This window comes from Gadus morhua, chromosome 3, assembly GCF_902167405.1.
Source record: "Gadus morhua chromosome 3, gadMor3.0, whole genome shotgun sequence".
NCBI classification, from domain to species: domain Eukaryota; kingdom Metazoa; phylum Chordata; class Actinopteri; order Gadiformes; family Gadidae; genus Gadus; species Gadus morhua.
In genome coordinates this window covers 2,237,553-2,257,944 of record NC_044050.1, presented here as the reverse complement: position 1 = coordinate 2,257,944, position 20,392 = coordinate 2,237,553, and the positions used below count along the sequence as shown (strand labels likewise).

The following is a 20,392-nucleotide window of genomic DNA, read 5'->3' as shown; positions in this document are numbered from 1 at the left end:
CGAGAGAGAGTCAGGGAAGGAGAGAGGTAGAAATGACGAGAGAGAGAGTCAGGAAAGGAGAGAGGTAGGGGCGACGAGAGAGTCAGGGAAGGATGGAGAGGCAGGGACAAGAGAGTCAGGGAAGGAGAGAGGTAGAAGCAACGCGAGAGAGTCAGAACGAGAGAGGTATAGACGACGAGAGAGCCAGGGAATCAAGAGAGGTATAGACAACGAGAGAGAGTCAGGGAACGAGAGGTAGAGGTGACGAGAGAGAGTCAGGGAAGGAGGTGAGGTAGGGACGAGAGACAAAGAGAGTCAGGGGACGAGAGGGGGTAGGGCAGAAGAGAGTCAGTGAACGAGAGAGAGAGAGACAGAGAGAGAGAGAGGTAGGGATGGAGAGAGAGTGTCAGTGAACAAGAGAGCTAGAGACAGAGAGAGAGTCAGGGAACGAGAGAGGTACAGACGACGAGAGAGCCAGGGAACGAGAGAGGTATAGACAACGAGACAGAGAAAGTAAGGGAAGGAGAGAGGTAGAGACAGAGAGGTAGGGATGGAGAGAGAGAGCCAGAGAACGAGAGAGAGCTAGATACAGAGAGAGAGAAGTAGGGACGGAGAGAGAGATTCAGGGAACGAGAGAGAGGTAGAGGCAGAGAGAGAGAGTCGTAGGGACGAGAGAGAGAGAGATATGGACAGAGAGAGAGAGTCAGTGAACGAGAGAGAGTGGTAGGGACGAGAGAGAGTCAGGGAATGTGAGAGAGGTAGAGACAGAGTGAGAGAGATGAAGTGATGGAGCGGGTAGGGGCGAGGTGATTAGTTGCCTAGCTCATTGCATGATCTCTTAAAGGAGCATTTCACCGATGGAGGCATGAATATGTATTGAAATTGGGTACTATGTGTAATCGAATAATAAAATAAAATTCTAATTTGGTGCCGTCTTGACCGAGAAAAGGCAGAAAGTGACCGCTTTTTGGCGCTTTTGGATTGAAGACAACAACTTCCACCATGCACCACGATGCACAGCTTCGTTGGCCACTCCCGCTGATCTAGATCTCCGCCCATCGGACACCTCGCTGTTCCATCTACCAAGCTGATACCGCAAGACTGCTTGAAAATCATTTCACACAACATTTCTAGTTTAGAGTATTAGTTGGTGAACTCAGTGAATTAGTCCTTGTTTGTATTTCTTTCGAAATGGTGCCATCTTCTTTGTCAGATCCTGTACCTTCCGCCATTGTACTTCAGTTTTATCAACAGCCTCTGTTAGCCTAGCTTCAGATGCTGTGGATGTTAGTTTCTGCTGGTGAAGTCCCACCCACTGGCACTGCTCTAATAGGTCTGTAGGGGCAGTGGGTCTCACCCCCTATAGGGGGGTGGGACTAGTGCTTGTAGTCTTACGAGAATCCTCCCCTCTTATGGCCGGTTCAGACTACACGATTCTCAGAAATTCCTCCACGATTTAACATGTCACACTATACGATCACAGAACCAGGAAATCGGGCCTTGTCTCGTCATAAGACTGGCCACACTACAAGATTCGAGGGTGTGATGCTCTCTACTTTGTATCATTCAAGTTTGCAAGATATTTTGAAAATCTAGGATTTAGAACCAACATAAATGCTTTTTACATTTTTGTCATAAAGGTTCCAGTAGTTTTTATATCTGCTCAATGCGGCAATTCCTCACAGTAGTTGCGTTGCGCGTGACATGAACTATACAAAGTAGAGGCAGCAACAACGTAGCCTAGCAACAAAGTGTCAACACTGGATCAAGAGTACCTAGCTATAGGCATTATGCTGGCGGTCCTTTGCACAGAGACGGTTTATGATAGTTAAGATAGCTATTAGCACGTCAACAGCTGATGGCTCCAAACTTACCAGGTAGGTCAAGGGTGTCGGCTATTTCTCGCCAGGCTGTATCCCTTTTCACCCTATCGTGAAAGTCCTTCGAGGACACGTCGAAAATGCAGTGACGTTGCTGCCACATTTCCACTCCATTTTCTATAGTTTTCTTTATTAGCATTCTTCTTGTTATTGATCGCATTCATTTTTGCAGTAGATACTCCTACTCAGTGTAGTGCAGTGAAGTCAGTTGGTAAACACTGCGCGTGAGCTCCAGCTGTTCGCGGGCTTCCCTCACCTAACTGGGGGCGTGGTTCCCTCATGTCAACAATGTATACGTCATGCGAATCCCCAAAAAATTCGGACATGCCAAACTTTTCGTCGTGGGGTTTTCGAACGTCGCTGACGAAAACATCGCAGATCACAAGCATGTCACATTACAAGACCTCGTCTCGTCGCCGACCTGCCAAAATCATGTACGATTCGCAAATTTGTCTGCGACGAAAGAATCGGGGCAAAATCGGGCTGAAATCGTGTAGTCTGAACGGGCCATTACACTTCCTATTTACTTCTACGCAAAAATCGTCATATTGCGTCATCTTAAACAGGAAGTGATGGAAATCGATACGGATCTCTCCAGTCCCTCCAGAAAATAAGGTAATGATGCACAACCATTCAAAAAATTTGAGTGGGTTTCTAACGATACAAAGCTTAATGGAAATGGGTGAAGTTTCCCTTTAACACCAGCTCCCAACTCAGCATTTAACAACCTCCCATCATTTGGGGTCCTTCTCGCTCTCTCAATCTTCCCAACCGGGTCGGGTCTGTCTCTCACTCCCGATCAGCCTGTCTACCTCTCTCTCTGCCACCCTCTCCATCTCTCCCCCTCTCTCTCCTCCGCTACAAGTGTTGACATTATTAAGTAATGTGCGCGCTGCATCTGATCAAACAAGCAGTCCATTTCGGGGGGGGGGGGGGGGGGGAGGGGTCTGGAAAGGCTCTTAAGATAGATAGATAGATAATGAGATGAATATGTAAAGGGGGTAGGAGTGTGTGTGTGTGTTTTAAATGGTGAGAAGGAGCTCCAGTTATGCCCGTATTAACGCATGGCAGGAGAGATAAAAATAGTTTATGTGCATGTTCTCAAGGGAGCCATTCTGTTGAGCAGTTTGGTGTTAGTGAGTGTGTGCATGCATGGACACGTGTGTGTGTATCTGCATGTGTCACAGTGTTCCTGCTGAATTTTCCTTAATCAAATGCCAGCCTCTATGTACAAGTGGCAACGAAGACAAAAATAAATTAGGAAAAATAAATATATGTTTTTATACTTTACAAGAGTCAGTAGGATGAGCTTTGAGTGACCATGACTTGTATCATTCTCCTATTGTTTATTGTTTACAAAAAACGTAGAATACATACGTACATATATGTATATATTGTAGCAGGCCAGTGGGTGTGGGGTTTCCACGCTACCAAGTCGGATAGATAAAATGACAACACACAGAGAGTAGCAGAATGGTTTATTTACCGAGTGAACTGAACCAGGGTGGGAAAAGGGTCGTCCACCTCCTTTATGCTCCAGTTCAATGTCCGTCCAACACCTTCCACCTGTCTCTCTCTCTCTCAGGGCGTAGCACGCTGCCAGGCGATCACACAGATCCTGCCGGTCCTTTGCTAGCGTAAGCTTCTCTAGCCTTCCTTCCCCTACACGACTGTTTGCTCGCCCTCTTAAGCCCAAGCACCCCTGCTTAACGATCCCCAGAATAACCTACCACTCCCCGCACTGCTCCATGGCGTCTGCAACAATATATATATATATTGCAAAAGTCTTTTGCATGTGTACACTAAAGTCACAAATGTGTAACAGTAAATTTGAAATCATAAATATTTTTTCTGCCATTGTAAACACAAAATAGGGTCTACAAGTTCAAAAGTCCTATGTTACAGGTGCACAAATCCTATCTTGTGCATCACAAATTCAAAGAGTCATGCACTTGAGACATTTGCTACAATCATTGCAGCGCAGTTGGTGCAAAACACATTTGCACACCCGAGTTTCATAATCTGAGAACATGCACAAAATCTGTGCATTCATAAACCCAAATGTGAACGAATGCATCCGAAGTTGCACATCTGTGAAATATTTCCTCACAAATAAAATCATATAGATTGCTATGTTCTTTGAGCATTTTAATGAGCGAGCACAAGTCCATTAGAAAAACGAGAAAAGCGAGAAAAACAACATGGTGCATGACTCTTTGAAGTTGGGGTGCACAAATCCTATCCTGTGCATCACAATTTCAAAGAGTCATGCACAAAGTCTTGTAACAAAGGACTTGTATCCCCTATTTTGTGTTTAAAATTATAGAAAAAATATTTACGACTTCAAATTTACTGTTACACATTTGTAACTTTAGTGTACAGATGCAAAATAAATATATACGACTTCAGATTTACTGCTAAACCTTTGTGAATTTAGTGTACGCATGCTAAGGACTTTTGCTACAATAATACCTTCATATTGATGCTGCTCTAAAACAGTTACTACTAGAGTCCTGTCCACGGTGCTAATGCTGCTCTAAAACAGTTTATACTAGAGACCTGTCCATGGTTCTAATGCTGCTCTAAAACAGTTACTACTAGGGCCCTGTCCATGGTTCTGGTATGCTGCTCTAAAACAGTTATGGACATATGATAGAATGGACATCGGATTCCAAAATGGCACCGATTCATTCCTATGTAAACTGCTCAATGGCGCAGGGTCACATCAAGGAGCGATATGCTTCCGCATCACGGGAGCCTAGCCACGCCCTAGTTCATGACGTATCGCATGCAGAAATATTCTTGTTTTTTAGCATTGTAGCATCATAAGCGAGAGGTCTGAGCGATCGCAGTCACATTGTTTACCGACCATGGAAGTATAAGTTAACTTCATAAATATGAAAGATTGCTCCATACAACATATAATACCAACAAGATAGTAAATGTATGTTGGCCTAGAAAACAATACAGTTCAATGTTATTGCTTAAGAAACAGATTCCATCCAACTATTTACGAAAAATGCTATCAATAATTTATATACAAATAAATGTTTACGTATCGATCAGTAACGAGGTTGGAGTAGCCTACCCACATAAATATTTGTAATAGGCCTACACCAACATTGTTAAGTGTCATACATAGCTAAACAAGCAAATGAAAAATTAAATACTAAAACAACTGAAATGTTTATTAGGCTATTAACAATATTATAAGAATGACACCGTAATGCACCCGTTCTTTGTCTTTGGATCTTTTGAATAAATGGATTAATAAATGGTGAATCGCAATGATCGCAAGCAGAGGAACGTGAGAGTCATTGAGCAGCAGCTGAACCAGTATAAAAATCCCTTTATGACTAAAACACTTTGTGATAAAAAGTCACCACAGTGCCTAAAAACCATGAACGTCATTAATGTTAAGTAAAAGGAAAAACCTTGGACACGAGAAGTTAACGGAGCCGTGCACTAGGCCCTCTCGAATGCCGGGCCGAAACAACATTTGTTTCCCTACGACTCCTTTCAACTGCCCACCCCTCCTTCTTCAGCAAAAAATACGGCTAATAAAACGCTTGAGGTGGCGTTTTGAAGAGAGAAAACTAAACATTTTTGCGGAGACACATTCCTGTTCCCCACTTGTATTGGAGTGAACGGAGATATCTACTTCTGAGCCCCTTGAATCAAGGGACCCGTCCACAGCCCGCTTAAACAGCTGCAATACCAGGCTTGGCCGCTGAGCACTGGTGGATTGCAGAAGTATGCACTGTTCCTGAGGGTTTGTTTTTCCTAGAGACCTGCCCATGGTTCTAGAATGCTATAAAACAGTTACTACTAGAGCACTGTCCATGGTTCTAATGCTGCTCTAAAACAGTTACTACTAAAGACCTTCCATGGTTCTGGAATGCTCTCAAACTGTTAATTTCAGAGACCTGTCAATGGATCTGGAATGCTCTCAAACAGTTACTACTAGAGACCTGTCCATGGATGTGGAATGCTCTCAAACAGTTGCTATATAGACCTGTCCATGGTTCTAATGCTGCTTTAAAACAGTTACTACTAGAGACCTGTCCAGTGTCCATGGTTCTAATGCTGCTAGCTCTAAAACAGTTACTACTCCGGGGTTGACACTAAGGTTTCAAAAGCACTTGCCCATAAGGCAAGTACAGGTCATGTTCGACTTGCCCGAATGTCATGTTCACATGCCCAAATTAAAATCGGAATCGTGAACGGGCCTCATTTTGCCAGGCCCCTGAGAGTATAGAGTATATCTCCACAACTACAAGGGCTATAATATGAAATCTTGGTGCCAATAGAAAGATTGTTGTGCAAGTGAAATACTCAATGTGGATACTACTTGGCAAGAGTGAATAAAGCTGGAACACAGCGTAAGTGGAAGATTACATTTCCACCTGAAATAATGATCAGTAGGTCATTATCAGTTGGTAGCACTATCGTACTATGTGGCACAAATAGGTTGATATCTTACAATTTTGACACTTGAAACCTCTATTTAAAGAGATACTTCACCGGTGGGAATATGAAAGTTTTATGAATTAAATAATTCAATGTATTATAAATGTGATTTTTTTTTTTAAATCGGTTCATCCTAGCCTGAAAAAAGGCAGAAAGAGTGTTTTCATGGTCTCTCTGGCTCAAAGTAAGAAAACTTCCAACTACCACAGTGCATTGCGCTCGCTGCCCCGCCCACCTGTCGGTCTCCCGTCCCCCTCATTCCCCCTCAGTACGCGAGCTCCCGCCCCCTCTCATTCCTTATTGGTGGAAAAATTTGCCACCAAAAGTGTGTTGTAGTCCTTGGCCCTTCTAGCGGGACAAGAGGTTTCTCCCGAAATGACGTCAAACGCGTCATTTGACGTCATTTCGGGAGAAAATTAGATGAGAAAAAATGGGCCAAGGGGAGACTGGTTTAGACTGATATTTATTTATATATTTATTTATATTACAATAGCGATTTTATAATGATATAACGCCGGTTCTAAATGGGTGAAGTATCCCTTTAAAGTTCAGGGCGAATATAATCGAATGACACCAAGCCAAGCGCTCTCAAATATGTACATAAAAAATATATAAAAATATATATAAAAAAAATATATATGGCCACTAGATTGGGCTGAAGAAGATGTGTTCTGATTTAATTCAATTCAATCGGAACACATTCAATTTACCTTTTTCCTCAGAAACCTTCTCTTAGTCATTGATTGTAAACACCATGTTTAGTTGCAGTTTAGTACGCTATTGCTGTTTATGTGCAGTTATGAAACCCGAAACCGTGTTCATGCATATGACTTTACATGAGTCTTTTGACTTACCTTGGTAATTTGCCTCAATCCAAAGTACTTCTAAACTGCACTCCTCCGTCACTACTCTTTTTTCCTTCTCTACCTAAACCGGTCGCGGAGGTGTTGCACTTGAGATGCTAGCTGTGCTGGCTAACCTTCAGCTTACACGTCAAATAGGTCAATGAGACTAGTGCCGAATCACTGCCAGAGACCGCACTGCGAGTGAGTGACAGAAGGCAGGGCTATGTTGGCGCTGTAGCGATGTGTGTCTTTTAACTCGCTGTCTGAGAGAAAAAAAGGTAGCGCGCTGACAAATGTATCTATTTTGTGTGATTTGGCGGAAAAAAGTTTTTAGAAACACTGGAGACCTGTCCATGGTTCTGGAATGGTCTAAAACGGTTGATACTAGAGACCTGTCCATGGTTCGAATGCTGCTCTAAAACAGTTACTGCTAGATACCTGTCCATGGTTCTGGAATGGTCTAAAACAGTTACTACTAGAGGCCTGTCCATGGTTCTGGAATGTTCTAAAACAGTTACTACTAGAGACCTTTCCATGGTTCTGGAATGGTCAAAAAAAGTTACTACTAGAGACCTGTCCATGGTTCTGGAATGGTCTAAAACAGTTAAGGTACGGCCACACCAACCGCGTTGCTCGCGTTAGGGGCGTTGAAAATCGGCATTTTTGCATAGGGAACCATTGGTCTAGGCACAGTCCATTCAATACGCAGTAACGCGCCCAACGCACCAACGCCCGGAGTTCAGAAAATTGAACTTTCAACGCTCCAACGCGTGACGCTTAGCCGCGATAGCCAATCAGCGTGGAGCTTGACCCGACGTCACTGGCAGAGAGTAGTGAGCTTGCACAGAAGCATACTGCCGACATCTTTCTTTATTCTGGGTGGAAATAGTAACATAGTTACGCCATTAAATGCGTTTATGGAAACATTTCTAGCGAGAAATGTGCATTTTACTTTCATAATGTTCGCTCGGTGAATGTGAAGGATGTTTGGTTTGATAGTTATGACGAAGAGGGAACGCTCTGTTCACTTGCATGGACAGAGTCTCTGGTTGCTAAGCAACCTCAACGTCTTGGCGGACTATATCTCTGCTGATCAACACTGCGAATGCTGGAAACACACCATGTGAAGTTATTTAACCCGATTATTGTTATTTAATCTAACCCGATCTAAGCTCTATCATGCACCCAAACACGGCGGCGTTTGGGTTTCCTACCTCGGACTCCAGCGCAGCCACGGCCGACATCTTTCTTTATTCTGGGTGGAAATAGTTACATAGTTACGCCATTAAATGCGTTTATGGAAACATTTTTAGCGAGAAATGTGCATTTTACTTTCATAATGTTCGCTCGGTGAATGTGAAGGATGTTTGGTTTGATAGTTATGACGAAGAGGGAACGCTCCGTTCACTTGCATGGACATGGACTCATCTAGCTGCGTTGGCGCGTTGACGCGTTGGAAGCGTTGAACCACCACACACTGATCAAGCGTCAGGTTAGGCGCGTTACTCGCGTTATCCAACGCGAGTAACGCGGTTGGTGTGGCCGCACCATTACACGCGTTGAAGCGTTGAAGCGTTGCGTTGGGGGCGTTAGGCGCGGCAGTTGCACGTAAACGCAGTAACGCGCCCAACGCACGGAGTTCAGAAAATTGAACTTTCAACGCTCCAACGCGTGACGCTTAGCCGCGATAGCCAATCAGCGTGGAGCTTGACCCGACGTCACTGGCAGAGAGTAGTGAGCTTGCACAGAAGCATACGGCCGACATCTTTCTTTATTCTGGGTGGAAATAGTAACATAGTTACGCCATTAAATGCGTTTATGGAAGCATTTCTAGCGAGAAATGTGCATTTTACTTTAATAATGTTCGCTCGGTGAATGTGAAGGATGGTTGGTTTGATAGTTATGACGAATAGGGAACGCTCCGTTCACTTGCATGGACAGAGTCTCTGGTTGCTAAGCAACCTCAACGTCTTGGCTGACTAGATCTCTGCTGATCAACACTGCGAATGCTGGAAACACATCAGACACACCATGTGAAGTTATTGAACCCGATTATTGTTATTTATATCCGAGATTATTTAATCTAACCCGATCTAAACTCTATCATGCACCCAAACACGGCGGCGTTTGGGTTTCCTTCCTCGGACTCCAGCGCAGCCACGGCCGACATCTTTCTTTATTCTGGGTGGAAATAGTTACATAGTTACGCCATTAAATGCGTTTATGGAAACATTTTTAGCGAGAAATGTGCATTTTACTTTCATAATGTTCGCTCGGTGAATGTGAAGGATGTTTGGTTTGATAGTTATGACGAAGAGGGAACGCTCCGTTCACTTGCATGGACATGGACTCATCTAGCTGCGTTGGCGCGTTGACGCGTTGGAAGCGTTGAACCACCACACACTGATCAAGCGTCAGGTTAGGCGCGTTACTCGCGTTATCCAACGCGAGTAACGCGGTTGGTGTGGCCGCACCATTACTGCTAAAGACCAGTCCATGGTTCTAATGCTGCTCTAAAGCAGTTACTACTAGAGACCTTTCCATGGTTCTGGAATGGTCAAAAATAGGGATGGGACAGAATATTCGATTATTCGATTATTCGTTCCCGAGGGTCAAAGTAGATTTTTTAACATTTGGACCGTTAACATTTTTTTCCATTCAAATAAACAAGAATTAACGGACGGAACTATTGTTGGACAGGTGTCCAAAAGCATTATCCCTCTTATACCATGGTCACTTGCCATAGAAAATAAATAAAGACCATTCATTTATAGGGGGATTATTTGTTTTGTCTGTGAGGCTTAGACATAGCAATATCTACAAAACTAGTTGGGGAAATGTCCATGGTTCAGAAACAGTGGGACATCTTAGCCCCAAAGCAATTTCTCTCAGTTGTTTCAGTGCAGTGTTTTAACACAGCATTGTTCTTATTGTTGTTGTTGCTACTGTTACAAGTATTTCCATAATATCCGGGAGGGTTCACAAAATGATGAATTTATGCAGATTAATTTGCATGTTTTTGCACATCTTGGAGGCTTTTATCAACTGCGCACCCTAGGAGATTTGGACCCAACGCTTGGCTGGCAAACGGATTGGATGTGAAGGAAAACAAACAGATTTGACAGCTGATGGAGCCAAATGAATGTTTGCCTTCCTACTTACTGGAATGGAATGGGAAAAATAATAACTATAACGTCGATCACCAGAATAATGATACGGCAAGAAGAATGATCCTTATGCACAAAAGCATCTCCAACGGTGAGATGCCCTCCATCTGAAGCCAGGGAGGGAACGCTGGGGCAAGGTGTAGACCAGCGAGAGGCAGAGGTAGGGAACGCTGGGACCAGGTGTCGGAAAGCCCGAACCAGCGAGGGCCAGAGGGAGGGAACAGTGGGACCAGGTGTCGGAATGCCTGGACCAGCGAGGGGCAGAGGGAGGGAACGCTGGGACCAGGTGTCGGAACATCTGGACCAGCGAGGGGCAGAGGTAGAGAACGCTGGGACAAGGTGCCAGAATGCCTGGACCAGTGAGGGGCAGAGGGAGGGAACGATTGAACAAGGTGTCGGAATGCCTGGACCAGCGAGGGACAGAGAGAGGGAACGATGGGACCAGGTGTCGGAAAGCCTGGACCAGCGAGGGCCAGAGGGAGGGAATGCTGGGACCAGGTGCTGGAACGCCTGGAACAGTGAGGGGCGGAAGGAGGGAATGCTTGGACCAGGTTTCGGAATGCCTGGACCAGCAAGGGGCAGAGGGAGGGAACGCTGGGACCAGATATTGGAACGCCTGGACCAGTGAGGGGCAGAGGGAGGGAACGATTGAACAAGGTGTCGGCACACCTGGACCAGCGAGAGCAGACAGAGGGAACGCTGGGACCAGGTGTCGGAACGCCTGGACCAGCGAGGGGCAGAGGGAGGGAACGCTGGGACCAGGTGTCAGAACGCCTGGACCAGCGAGGGGCAGAGGGAGGGAACGATGGGACCAGGTGTCAGAGCGCCTGGACCAGCGAGGGGCAGAGGGAGGGAACGCTGGAACAAGGTGTCGAAACGCCGTGACCAGCGAGACGCAGCCAGAGGCAGAGGATACCAGGCATTACAACACCAGCCTCATGTTTCCAGTAACAGCAGAGAAGTGGCTTTAGAGTGCGGCTCCGCCTAATTAACCAATACTCATAACCGACCAGGGCGGCAAAATGTTACCCTGACCCGGTGCCCGCTGCTAGGTGTCTCTGCAGCTCACTTCAGCTCCCAAGTCCTCCAGAAGATTGATAGAATTTGATGGTTGGTGTGTCTTGCCCTCGTAAATACACGTGATAATAATGTATCATCATGTCTCATATCATGATCCCTATGTCCTGTGATCAATGTTCAGGCTCCTCTCAGCCTCCATTCATAATACAATAGGAATAACTTTACAACAGGATCACTAATAGGATCCCTCAGTCTGAAGCTGCATACGTACACCAGCATGAGTACAGAGATACACCAGCATGACTCCTACCGGCATGGGGGTCATTTCTATATTTATTTTTTTTCAAAAAATTCACAACACAGCTGGCAGCGTTCACTTCACACACCTGTCTGTATCTATGACACTTGGCAGTTTGAGAACTAGATAGCTGTTCTTTGTTTCCTCAGTAGATGTCCCACTGACATCCCCTCCAACGACCGTGGTAACGGTGGAGCATTGAGGCCTCCTCCTCTACTTGTGGTGCTTCATGTCATGAAAAACGGCAGTATGGAGATATTGCTATCCCTGCGTTGGCTGGTTATGAGTGAGCCAGCTGTTGAATGGCTGTTGTTGGTTGCTTACTCAGCCACAGAGCGCTCCACACTTCTAATAGAGTTAATGCTCCTTAATCCAATTGGAAGTCATTGCCGAGTGTCATTTTATTTTCATAAAATAATAATAAAATAAAAGTGCACTTCAAAAATGACGTCTAACAGCCACCAGACAGGGCATGTTTTGTAATTAAGTATGGACCATTAAGTATTAGAACCTGAGCATATATCCTGCCCTGAAATAGCAGTAAATAGCAGTAATAAAAAAGAGCATGAGAACAGCATAAATAATGAAACACATTCAACATTTCAGTCCCACAGAGACTTTACAAGGAACTTATGCTTAGAGCCTATTAATGTTTTGGTTAGGACCAAACAACAAAGTCTTAAAGGTCCCATGACATGAAAATCTCACTTTATGAGGTTTCCTAATATAAATATGAATTCCCCTAGCCTGCCTATGATCCCCCAGTGGCTAAAACTTGCGTTTGGTGTAAAACGAGCACTAGCTGTTCTGCTCGCCTTTGAAAAAACGGAGGCTCAAGTGCGCTGATTTGGAATGTCTGTATTTAGAACGTCACCAAGAATCTCAGCTCCTCCCCTTACTCTGCCTGGCCCGCCCAGAGACGTTGGCCCGCCAATGAGACTCGACCGTGCGCCACGTGTGTGTGTGTGTGTGTGTGTGTGTGTGTGTGTGTGTGTGTGTGTGTGTGTGTGTGTGTGAATACACACACTGTAACGCAAGTGTTTCTTGTCGGTTCTTTGACGTGTCTTGTATTTCCACAACGAGACTGTTGTGGGGGTTATCTGAGCCATGGTTGAGAAGGAATTGGGGGAAAGGAACTTTGGCTTTGACTCGCTGAAGTACATGAACTGCGACATGCCGCCGGTTGCCGCAAGGCACCATCGCCCGGCAGCGGGCAGCCGGCAGCAGGCAGAGCGCGGTTCAGTCGACTTCAGGTTGAGGTGAAAGTGGAAGAACCAGAGACGTCGCAGAACCCGACAAAGTCGTTTGTGATTCATAATATCGTCTGGAGGCGCACACAGCTTTTGGCTGTGATAATATGTATGAAATGATATAGATTTCTATGTATTATATGATATTATTTAGATATAAAGCTCCAGGACTGTAACGCAAGTGTTGTACACTTTCTTGTTATTTGGATAACCGTTCTGCTTTTGGTGTTATGGCGCATAACACGTCGGACTCTCGTCTCTGGTATTTCTACAACGAGACTCGTATTGGGGGTTATCTCAGCCAAGGTTGAGAATGAATTGGGGGGAAGGAACTTTGGCTTTGACTCCCTCAAGAACATGAACCGTGACATGGAGGAGAAAGGGATTGTTGGCGGCGAATGTCTCCCGCTTGAGCCCCGCTGAGGGACCACCGCCGGAGGCGGAGGTGCCTAAGCGCTGCCCGGCAACGATCCCTTTCTCCTCCTTGTCGCGGTTCAGTCTAATTCACATTGATGAGGACGTTGAAGAACCAGGAACGTCGGAGAACCCAACGCGGTCGTTTGAGATTCATGATATCGGCTCACACAGATTTTGGCCGTGATAATATATATTATATGATATAGATATCTTTGTAGGCTATATGATAATATTTAGATATAGAGCTCCAGGACTCCCGTGTGTTCTAGAATATTTACAGAACACGGCTAAAGGCTGTGTGCGCCTCGCCATTGCGATACATCCACTGTAAACAGAGCGCATGGTACCGTGGCTGCAAGCTGCTCAGGGCCACACCCCCACCCTCCTCCTTGACCCGCCTCGCTCCTCCTCATTTGCATTATAGCTACAGACACCAAAACAGCGCATTTGGGGGAAGCTCAATGTGCGACTGGCTCGGAGTGGCTGTAACTCTGCACCACGGCTGAATTTCGGGAACGTCTTTGAATACTGTGTTAGTTGCCCATTAATACCTATATTAAAGAATGCATAAAATAGCATGTCATGGGACCTTTAATAGACAAAATATACAGCCAAACAAGGACTGGAGTCTGTGTGGCTCGGATTGTAACCAAGCCCCCAGGAACACTGCATACTTCCGCAATCCACCAGTGCTCAGCGGCCAAGCCTGGTATTGCAGCTGTTTAAGCGGGCTGTGGACGGGTCCCTCAAATCATGGGACCCAGAAGTAGATATCTCCGTTCACTCAAATACAAGTGGGGAACAGGAATGTGTCTCCGCAAAAATTTACCTTCATGCCATGTCCTAAAAAATGTACGTTTTTTCTTTTCAAAACGCCACCTCAAGCGTTTTATTAGCCGTTATCTCGCTGGGGAAGAGGGGTGTGCAGCTGAAAGGAGTCGTAGTGAAACAAATGGCATCCGAGAGGGCCTAGTTCAGTGCTCCGTTAACGTGTCCGATTTTTGGACTGGTTCATCTGCTGCTCAATAACTCTCACGGTCCTCTGCTTGCGATCATTGTGATTCATCATGTATTGATCCATTTATTCAAAAGATCCAAAGACAAAGAACAGGTGCATTACGGTATCATTTTATATTGTTGTTGGACCGGAGTGGGGGGATGGGCACGCATGCGTTCTATATTTCTGCATCCGGTACGTCACGGACTAGGCCACGTGTCTTGGCCCCATAACGCGGAAGCAAATCGCTCCTGTATGTTACCCTGCGCCACTGAGCAGTTTGTATTAGGGATCGACCGATATATCGGTCGGCCGATATTATCGGCCGATATTCGCGTTTTTTACGTGTATCGGTATCGGCCGATACGCGGCCGATTTTCGCCGATTTTTTTTTTTTATTATTATTTTTTTTTATTTTATTTTTTTTTTTACTTGTCCTACCTCACCTGTTTTTACTATTTGTTAAATATAGTTTTTTATATTGAAGTTCAATAAATGTTCCTTTTTTTTAATTGAGACTTGTAACATTTGTTATCAGTGTAATTTCTATGATTGAGGGAGCAAAAAAAAAAAAAAAAAAAAATAGTATCGGCTCTAAATATCGGTATCGGCGTATCGGCGTATCGGCTAAGGCTGATGAAAAAATATCGGTATCGTATCGGCCCTAAAAAATCCATATCGGTCGATCCCTAGTTTGTATAGGAATGAATGGGCGGCCACTTTCCAGTCCGTGGTCCATCTTTTATTGTGTCCATGATTGTAACGCGTTACCGGACTCAGTAGCTGTAATAATATTACCGAAATATAGTTAGTAACGCGTTGTATTACTCCGTTACTGCCTAAATGTAATATATTACGGTAACGCGTTACTTTTGTAACGCGTTACGCCCAACACTGTTAATTTGTGAGTGAATGAGTGAGTGAGTGGTTGAATAAGTGAGTTAATTTGTGTGTGTGTGTTGATTTGTACGTGTGTCTGCTCATCTGTGAGTGTGTGTGTTCATTTTTACGTTTATGTGTAATAAGTGTATGTGTATGTGTGTGTGTGTGTGTCTGGATTTTTGTGTGCGTGTGTTGATTTGGGTGCGTTGTGTTTGGTGTGTACCTGCAGACGGAGCACTGCCTTTGCGGCTGCAGGGCAGTGAACATCACGATGACCGAGTAGTTTCTGGGCGGTGCCTTGACGAAGCGCCGGAACTTGTCTCCGTTCATGCGGACCACAGAGCGCCTGGAGGACCACTCCATCAGCTGCTCCACCTTCTCCGACAGCAGGTTCTGAGGGAACATACCAGAGGATGAGATCAGTTATCAGACGGTATTTACATCGCTGTGGTCGGTTTGGTATCTGAGAGAAACACATGAAAAGAAGACAAGAAAACATTGTGATAAGTCATCTGTCAGCATCAGTCAGTAGTAGCTTTGAGAAATAAAAAGTTAACTGATGCTGCTAGTGTGTTCATGCTTTACATGAACACACTAGTCAAGGTCAAGGGATGCAGGAGCACACAGCTCTGCAGGGGAGTGTCGTTGATGATTACATCCACTCAGGCTTCAGGTCAAAACATGTATAAGGTAAAGAACACCCACACACACAGCCTGGTGATCTCATAATATAGGTCACGTAGGAAAGTGTGTGTGCGTGCTTCTAGGTGTGTATGTGTGTGTGTGAGTGTGTGCATTTATGAGGAAACATTCTTTACTCGCATGATTGTGGTGTGGGACACATGCATGCATTTGCATGTCCATCAAAAAGTAATAATGTATTCTCCATTTCACTCCTCTATAGTTAATACATTATCTTCTCTTCGCTCTTCCTCTTCCTTCGGCCCTTCTTCAAACACACACACACACAAATACACAAATTGCTCTACCGGATCCCAGTAGGGGGTTGTATTATTCTTTCCATAAAGATATTGATATCAACACAGGGGAATGCTCCAAGTGCGATCTCTGACGCAGAATCTGTCTCTGCGTCTCCCAGACATTCCCTCCCCCGTTTTCCCTTGGAAAGCCGTATAACAGACAAAATAATCCACCCACCGACGGATGGGCTTCTTCATCCATCAGGACACATTCACTTTACGGATCTTTAAAGCAATTCGGAAACATTGATTGCCCCTGTTGCTCCGCCCCACCGCGGTTTGCAACTTAAAAGATAAAATGTTTACAACTGCCTGGAACCGCCTGCTGTTAACAAACACAGACCGCTTTAAGACCAGACTGAGACAAGACTAAACCCAGACTAAAACCAGACTAAGACCAGACTGAGACCAGACTAATATGGGTATAAATGTGTCTCATCTGTTTTTGCATATAAAAAGCAATTGAATTTTGAACACAGAACACGGAAATGCATTTAAATAACGGATCTGAATTTTTCATCTATGATCTTTTTCATCTTTCAAAATCTAATATTCAACTTTAGAAAATTCGATATGCAAAATTCAGATGCAAAAATCAATGTATAAAACTAAAGATAAAAATATTTTCCACGTCCCAAAATTCAACATGCCAAATTCAGCTGCAAAATTCAATATGTGAAATTCAATGTTAACATCCGGGGACCCAAGGAAGAGATTTCAATCCTAGATGATAGATTGCGGTCAAGCAAGGAGAGCGAGAGGAATAAGAGCATCCCTCATTCGATACCCGTCCGACTCTGATGCGGGAAGGCATGTGCAAAGCAGGTTTTAGCCATGTCCAGCGACAACGGCTATTACACCGAATTCCGCTGTTGCACAATTAATTCAACATGCACGATTTTGAAGCATAGACAGGCATGAAGTCGTTCATGTGCGGAAACATGCACGCAACAAACGTGAAATCTGTACCATCATCGATCACTCGTAAGGGGTGCATTTGTTTTGTGACACCGGGCAATAGCATGTTGAGTAGCTGAGGCAAATGCCTGATATGAGTGGCATGATACATGATACAAGAGCGGCTCTGCACTCTCGTTGCACAGTTTACAGCAGGCTTCAGATCGCCCCAGCATCACACCAAACCTAGGAAAAGGGACCTTGGGCTGAGCGATTTGGCCTACAAAACCCTGATTATCGATTTGAATCGATTATTTTTCTATGAACGATTAATATATAAATATTTTTTAAGTTTGGATTTTATAATAAAAACAATAAAAATGATTCACAAAAGAAAAATAAATAACAAACATCTCCCACTCTGCTGCGTGCCTCAGTTTAAGATGTTGGGATTAATATGTTTTGCTGCTGCTTTTGGTTACAACAGACTTTGGCAACCAATATATTTGACCTAAACCATAAATTCAAATTAAGATTAAAAATCGATTAATCACCCAGCTCGACCTCGGATCGCCCCGAATTTGTGCCCTAATAAATGGGGCACTTAACCCACTACAATTACCCTTAAGCTGCATGCAAATCCACCCAAGTCTCTGTAATCACACAAACTTCACATAAAGGTTCATTGTTTATTTGATAACTGATGTAAAAAACAACTGTGCATTATAATAAAAAACATAAATAAAACATAATACCGCCCCCTCGTACCTTGTTATTAAATGTGCTTAATAAATAAATTTGATTTGATTTGATTAGCATTTTACAGACCCATACAATGGATAGGGCGTTAAGTACAGTCCACCAACGTTGCTTCTTTCCCCATAAGATACAGTCAGTGTTTAATTACGTTGATTTACCTTTGAGCATTTCCTATTATAGGCTACTGTGTAAAATGCTGTTTAGAATTAACGTTTGTATCAAGAAAGAAAGACCCATCATCACAGCTGTTGCCGTTTGACATGGCTGAAACCAACGTTGCACAAGCCATCCCGGATCAGAGTCGGGTATCCAACAAGATTCAAGATTCAAGATTCAAAAAGATTCAAGATTCAAAAAGCTTTATTGTCTAGTATGTTGCCATACTAGAAAATTGTCTTTTGACTGAAGGCTTGGAGGTGTGTGTGTGTGTGTGTGTGTGTGTGTGTGTGTGTGTGTGTGTGTGTGTGTGTGTGTGTGTGTGTGTGTGTGTGTGTGTGTGTGTTAGTTGTGTGAGTTCTTTGAGGAATGAGTGTTCTGTGTGTGTATAGCTATGGGGATGAATGATTTTTTGTAGATAGCTTTCCTGGCCAAAGGCATTCTGAATCTTCTGCCAGAAGGAAGTAGATCAAAACAAGGATGGAGTGGGTGGGAGGGATCTAAGAGGATGGAGTTGGTCTTCCTTCCCACTGCCTGGATATACAGATCCTCCAGTGCTTTCTGGTGTATTCCTAATAGCTTGCTTGCTTGCTTAGTTAATCTATTAAGTCTGCTTTTGCTTGCGTTTGTGAGGAAGCCGTACCAGGATGTAATGTTGCAAGTGATGATGGATTCCACCAGAGATTGGTAGACAGTTGACAAAATGTCTTTACTGACATTGAAGGTGTCTAGTTTCCTCAGGAGATACATACGTTGTTGTCCCTTCTTGTAAACCCCATCTGCATGCTGGCTAAAGGACAGACGTTGGTCGATCTCTGTGCCAAGGTATTTGAACTTCACCACCTGTTCAACTACTTGTCCTTCCAGGGTCAAAGGTGAGGAAAGTGGATGTTGGGTGTTAGATGCCCTCCTCCTATGGCAACACAGTTCTTTGGTTTTGCTGATGTTCAACTGCAGTGAGCTTTCTTTGAACCACAGGGCCATTTCAGTGATATATTGGGTGAACTTGGACAGGGTGCTTTGATCTGTCAGTTTGGCCACCAAGGCCAGATCATCTGCATATTTAAATAGCTTGAATCCACTGATGTTGCATGTGATCTCATTGGTGTATATTGAGAACAAGATGGGAGACAAGACACAACCCTGTGGGACTCCAGTGTTAAGGATGATGTTGGACGATGTTACACCCTGGACCTTTACATGCTGGGGTCTGTCCTTTAGAAACTCCTTGATCCAAAGTGTCAGTGCTGGGTTGACCTGAAGCTGCTGAAGGCGATGCAGGAGTGTGTTGATGTTAACTGTATTAAATGCTGACGAGAAGTCCATGAATAAGATCCTGACCAAGGAGTTCTGGGAGTCCAGGTGCTTTGTGATGGTATCTAGTAGATGTAATGTAGCGTCCTCCACACCTCGTTTTGGCTTGTAGGCAAACTGCAGTGGATCCAGATTCTCACCGATGGTGGTGGTGAGCTCTCCTGCAACAACTCTCTCCATGCATTTGCACAGGATAGAGGTGAGTGCCACTGGTCTGAAGTCGTTCAGAGCTTTAGCCTGGGGCTTTTTGGGAACAGGGATGATGGTGGTCTCCTTCCACGCCCTGGGAACAAAACTGGCATCTAGGAAGAGCTGAAACATTTCCGTCATTACACCGCCCAGCTGACTTGCACACTCCTTCAGTATTCTGCCCTTCAGCCCATCTGGTCCAGGAGCTTTGGAGGAATGGAGATGGGAAAAGATGGATATAACCCGCTTCTCTTCTATGCAGATAGATTCTGGGGGGTATAGGAGAGTGACCATTTCCTCCATCGAGTCAGTGTTGTTGAATCTGGCATAGAAGGTGTTGAGTTCTTCAGCAAAGGCAGCAGGGTCTGGGCAATGTACTGCAGCAGTGTTCTTATTCCTGCCCATCATGGTGTTTAGGCTCCTCCATGCATGCCTTATATCTCCACTGATGAACTTCTCCTCCATTTTGTTTTTGTAGTTGAGCTTGGCCAGCTTGGTCTTCTGCTTTAGCTCCTTTTTCAGCTCTTTAACTCTCTGCTGGTCACCCTGGATGAATGCAAACTTTTTTAAATTGAGACAGTTCTTAAGGTCTTTGGTTATCCATGGCTTATTGTTTGCAAAGATCTTAATTTGTTTGGTGGGAATAACACTATCAGCACAGAATGTGACGTAAGAGCATATGGTATCGTACAACAGGTTAAGGTCACCATTGCATTCCCTGAAGTGACGCTCCAATTGCCGCTCACTCTCCTTGCTTGATCCTAGCATCTAGAATTGATTGTTCTTACATGGGTCGCCGGATGTTAACACTGAATTTCATACAATGAATTTTGTAGCTGAATTTGGCATGTGGAATTTTGGGATGTGGAAAATATTTAAGTTGAAATTTATG

General features: G+C 44.5%; 1 protein-coding gene across 1 annotated transcript in view; it reads right to left on the bottom strand.

Annotated features, from left to right (window-relative positions):
- tusc3 (tumor suppressor candidate 3) overlaps positions 1 to 20,392 on the bottom strand; it is a 149,711-nt gene that overhangs the window by 39,365 nt on the left and 89,954 nt on the right. The window contains exon 2 of the mRNA XM_030351261.1: positions 15,429 to 15,598. Coding sequence (XP_030207121.1) covers positions 15,429 to 15,598 — 170 coding nt within the window. The remainder of the gene's footprint in view (positions 1 to 15,428; positions 15,599 to 20,392) is intronic.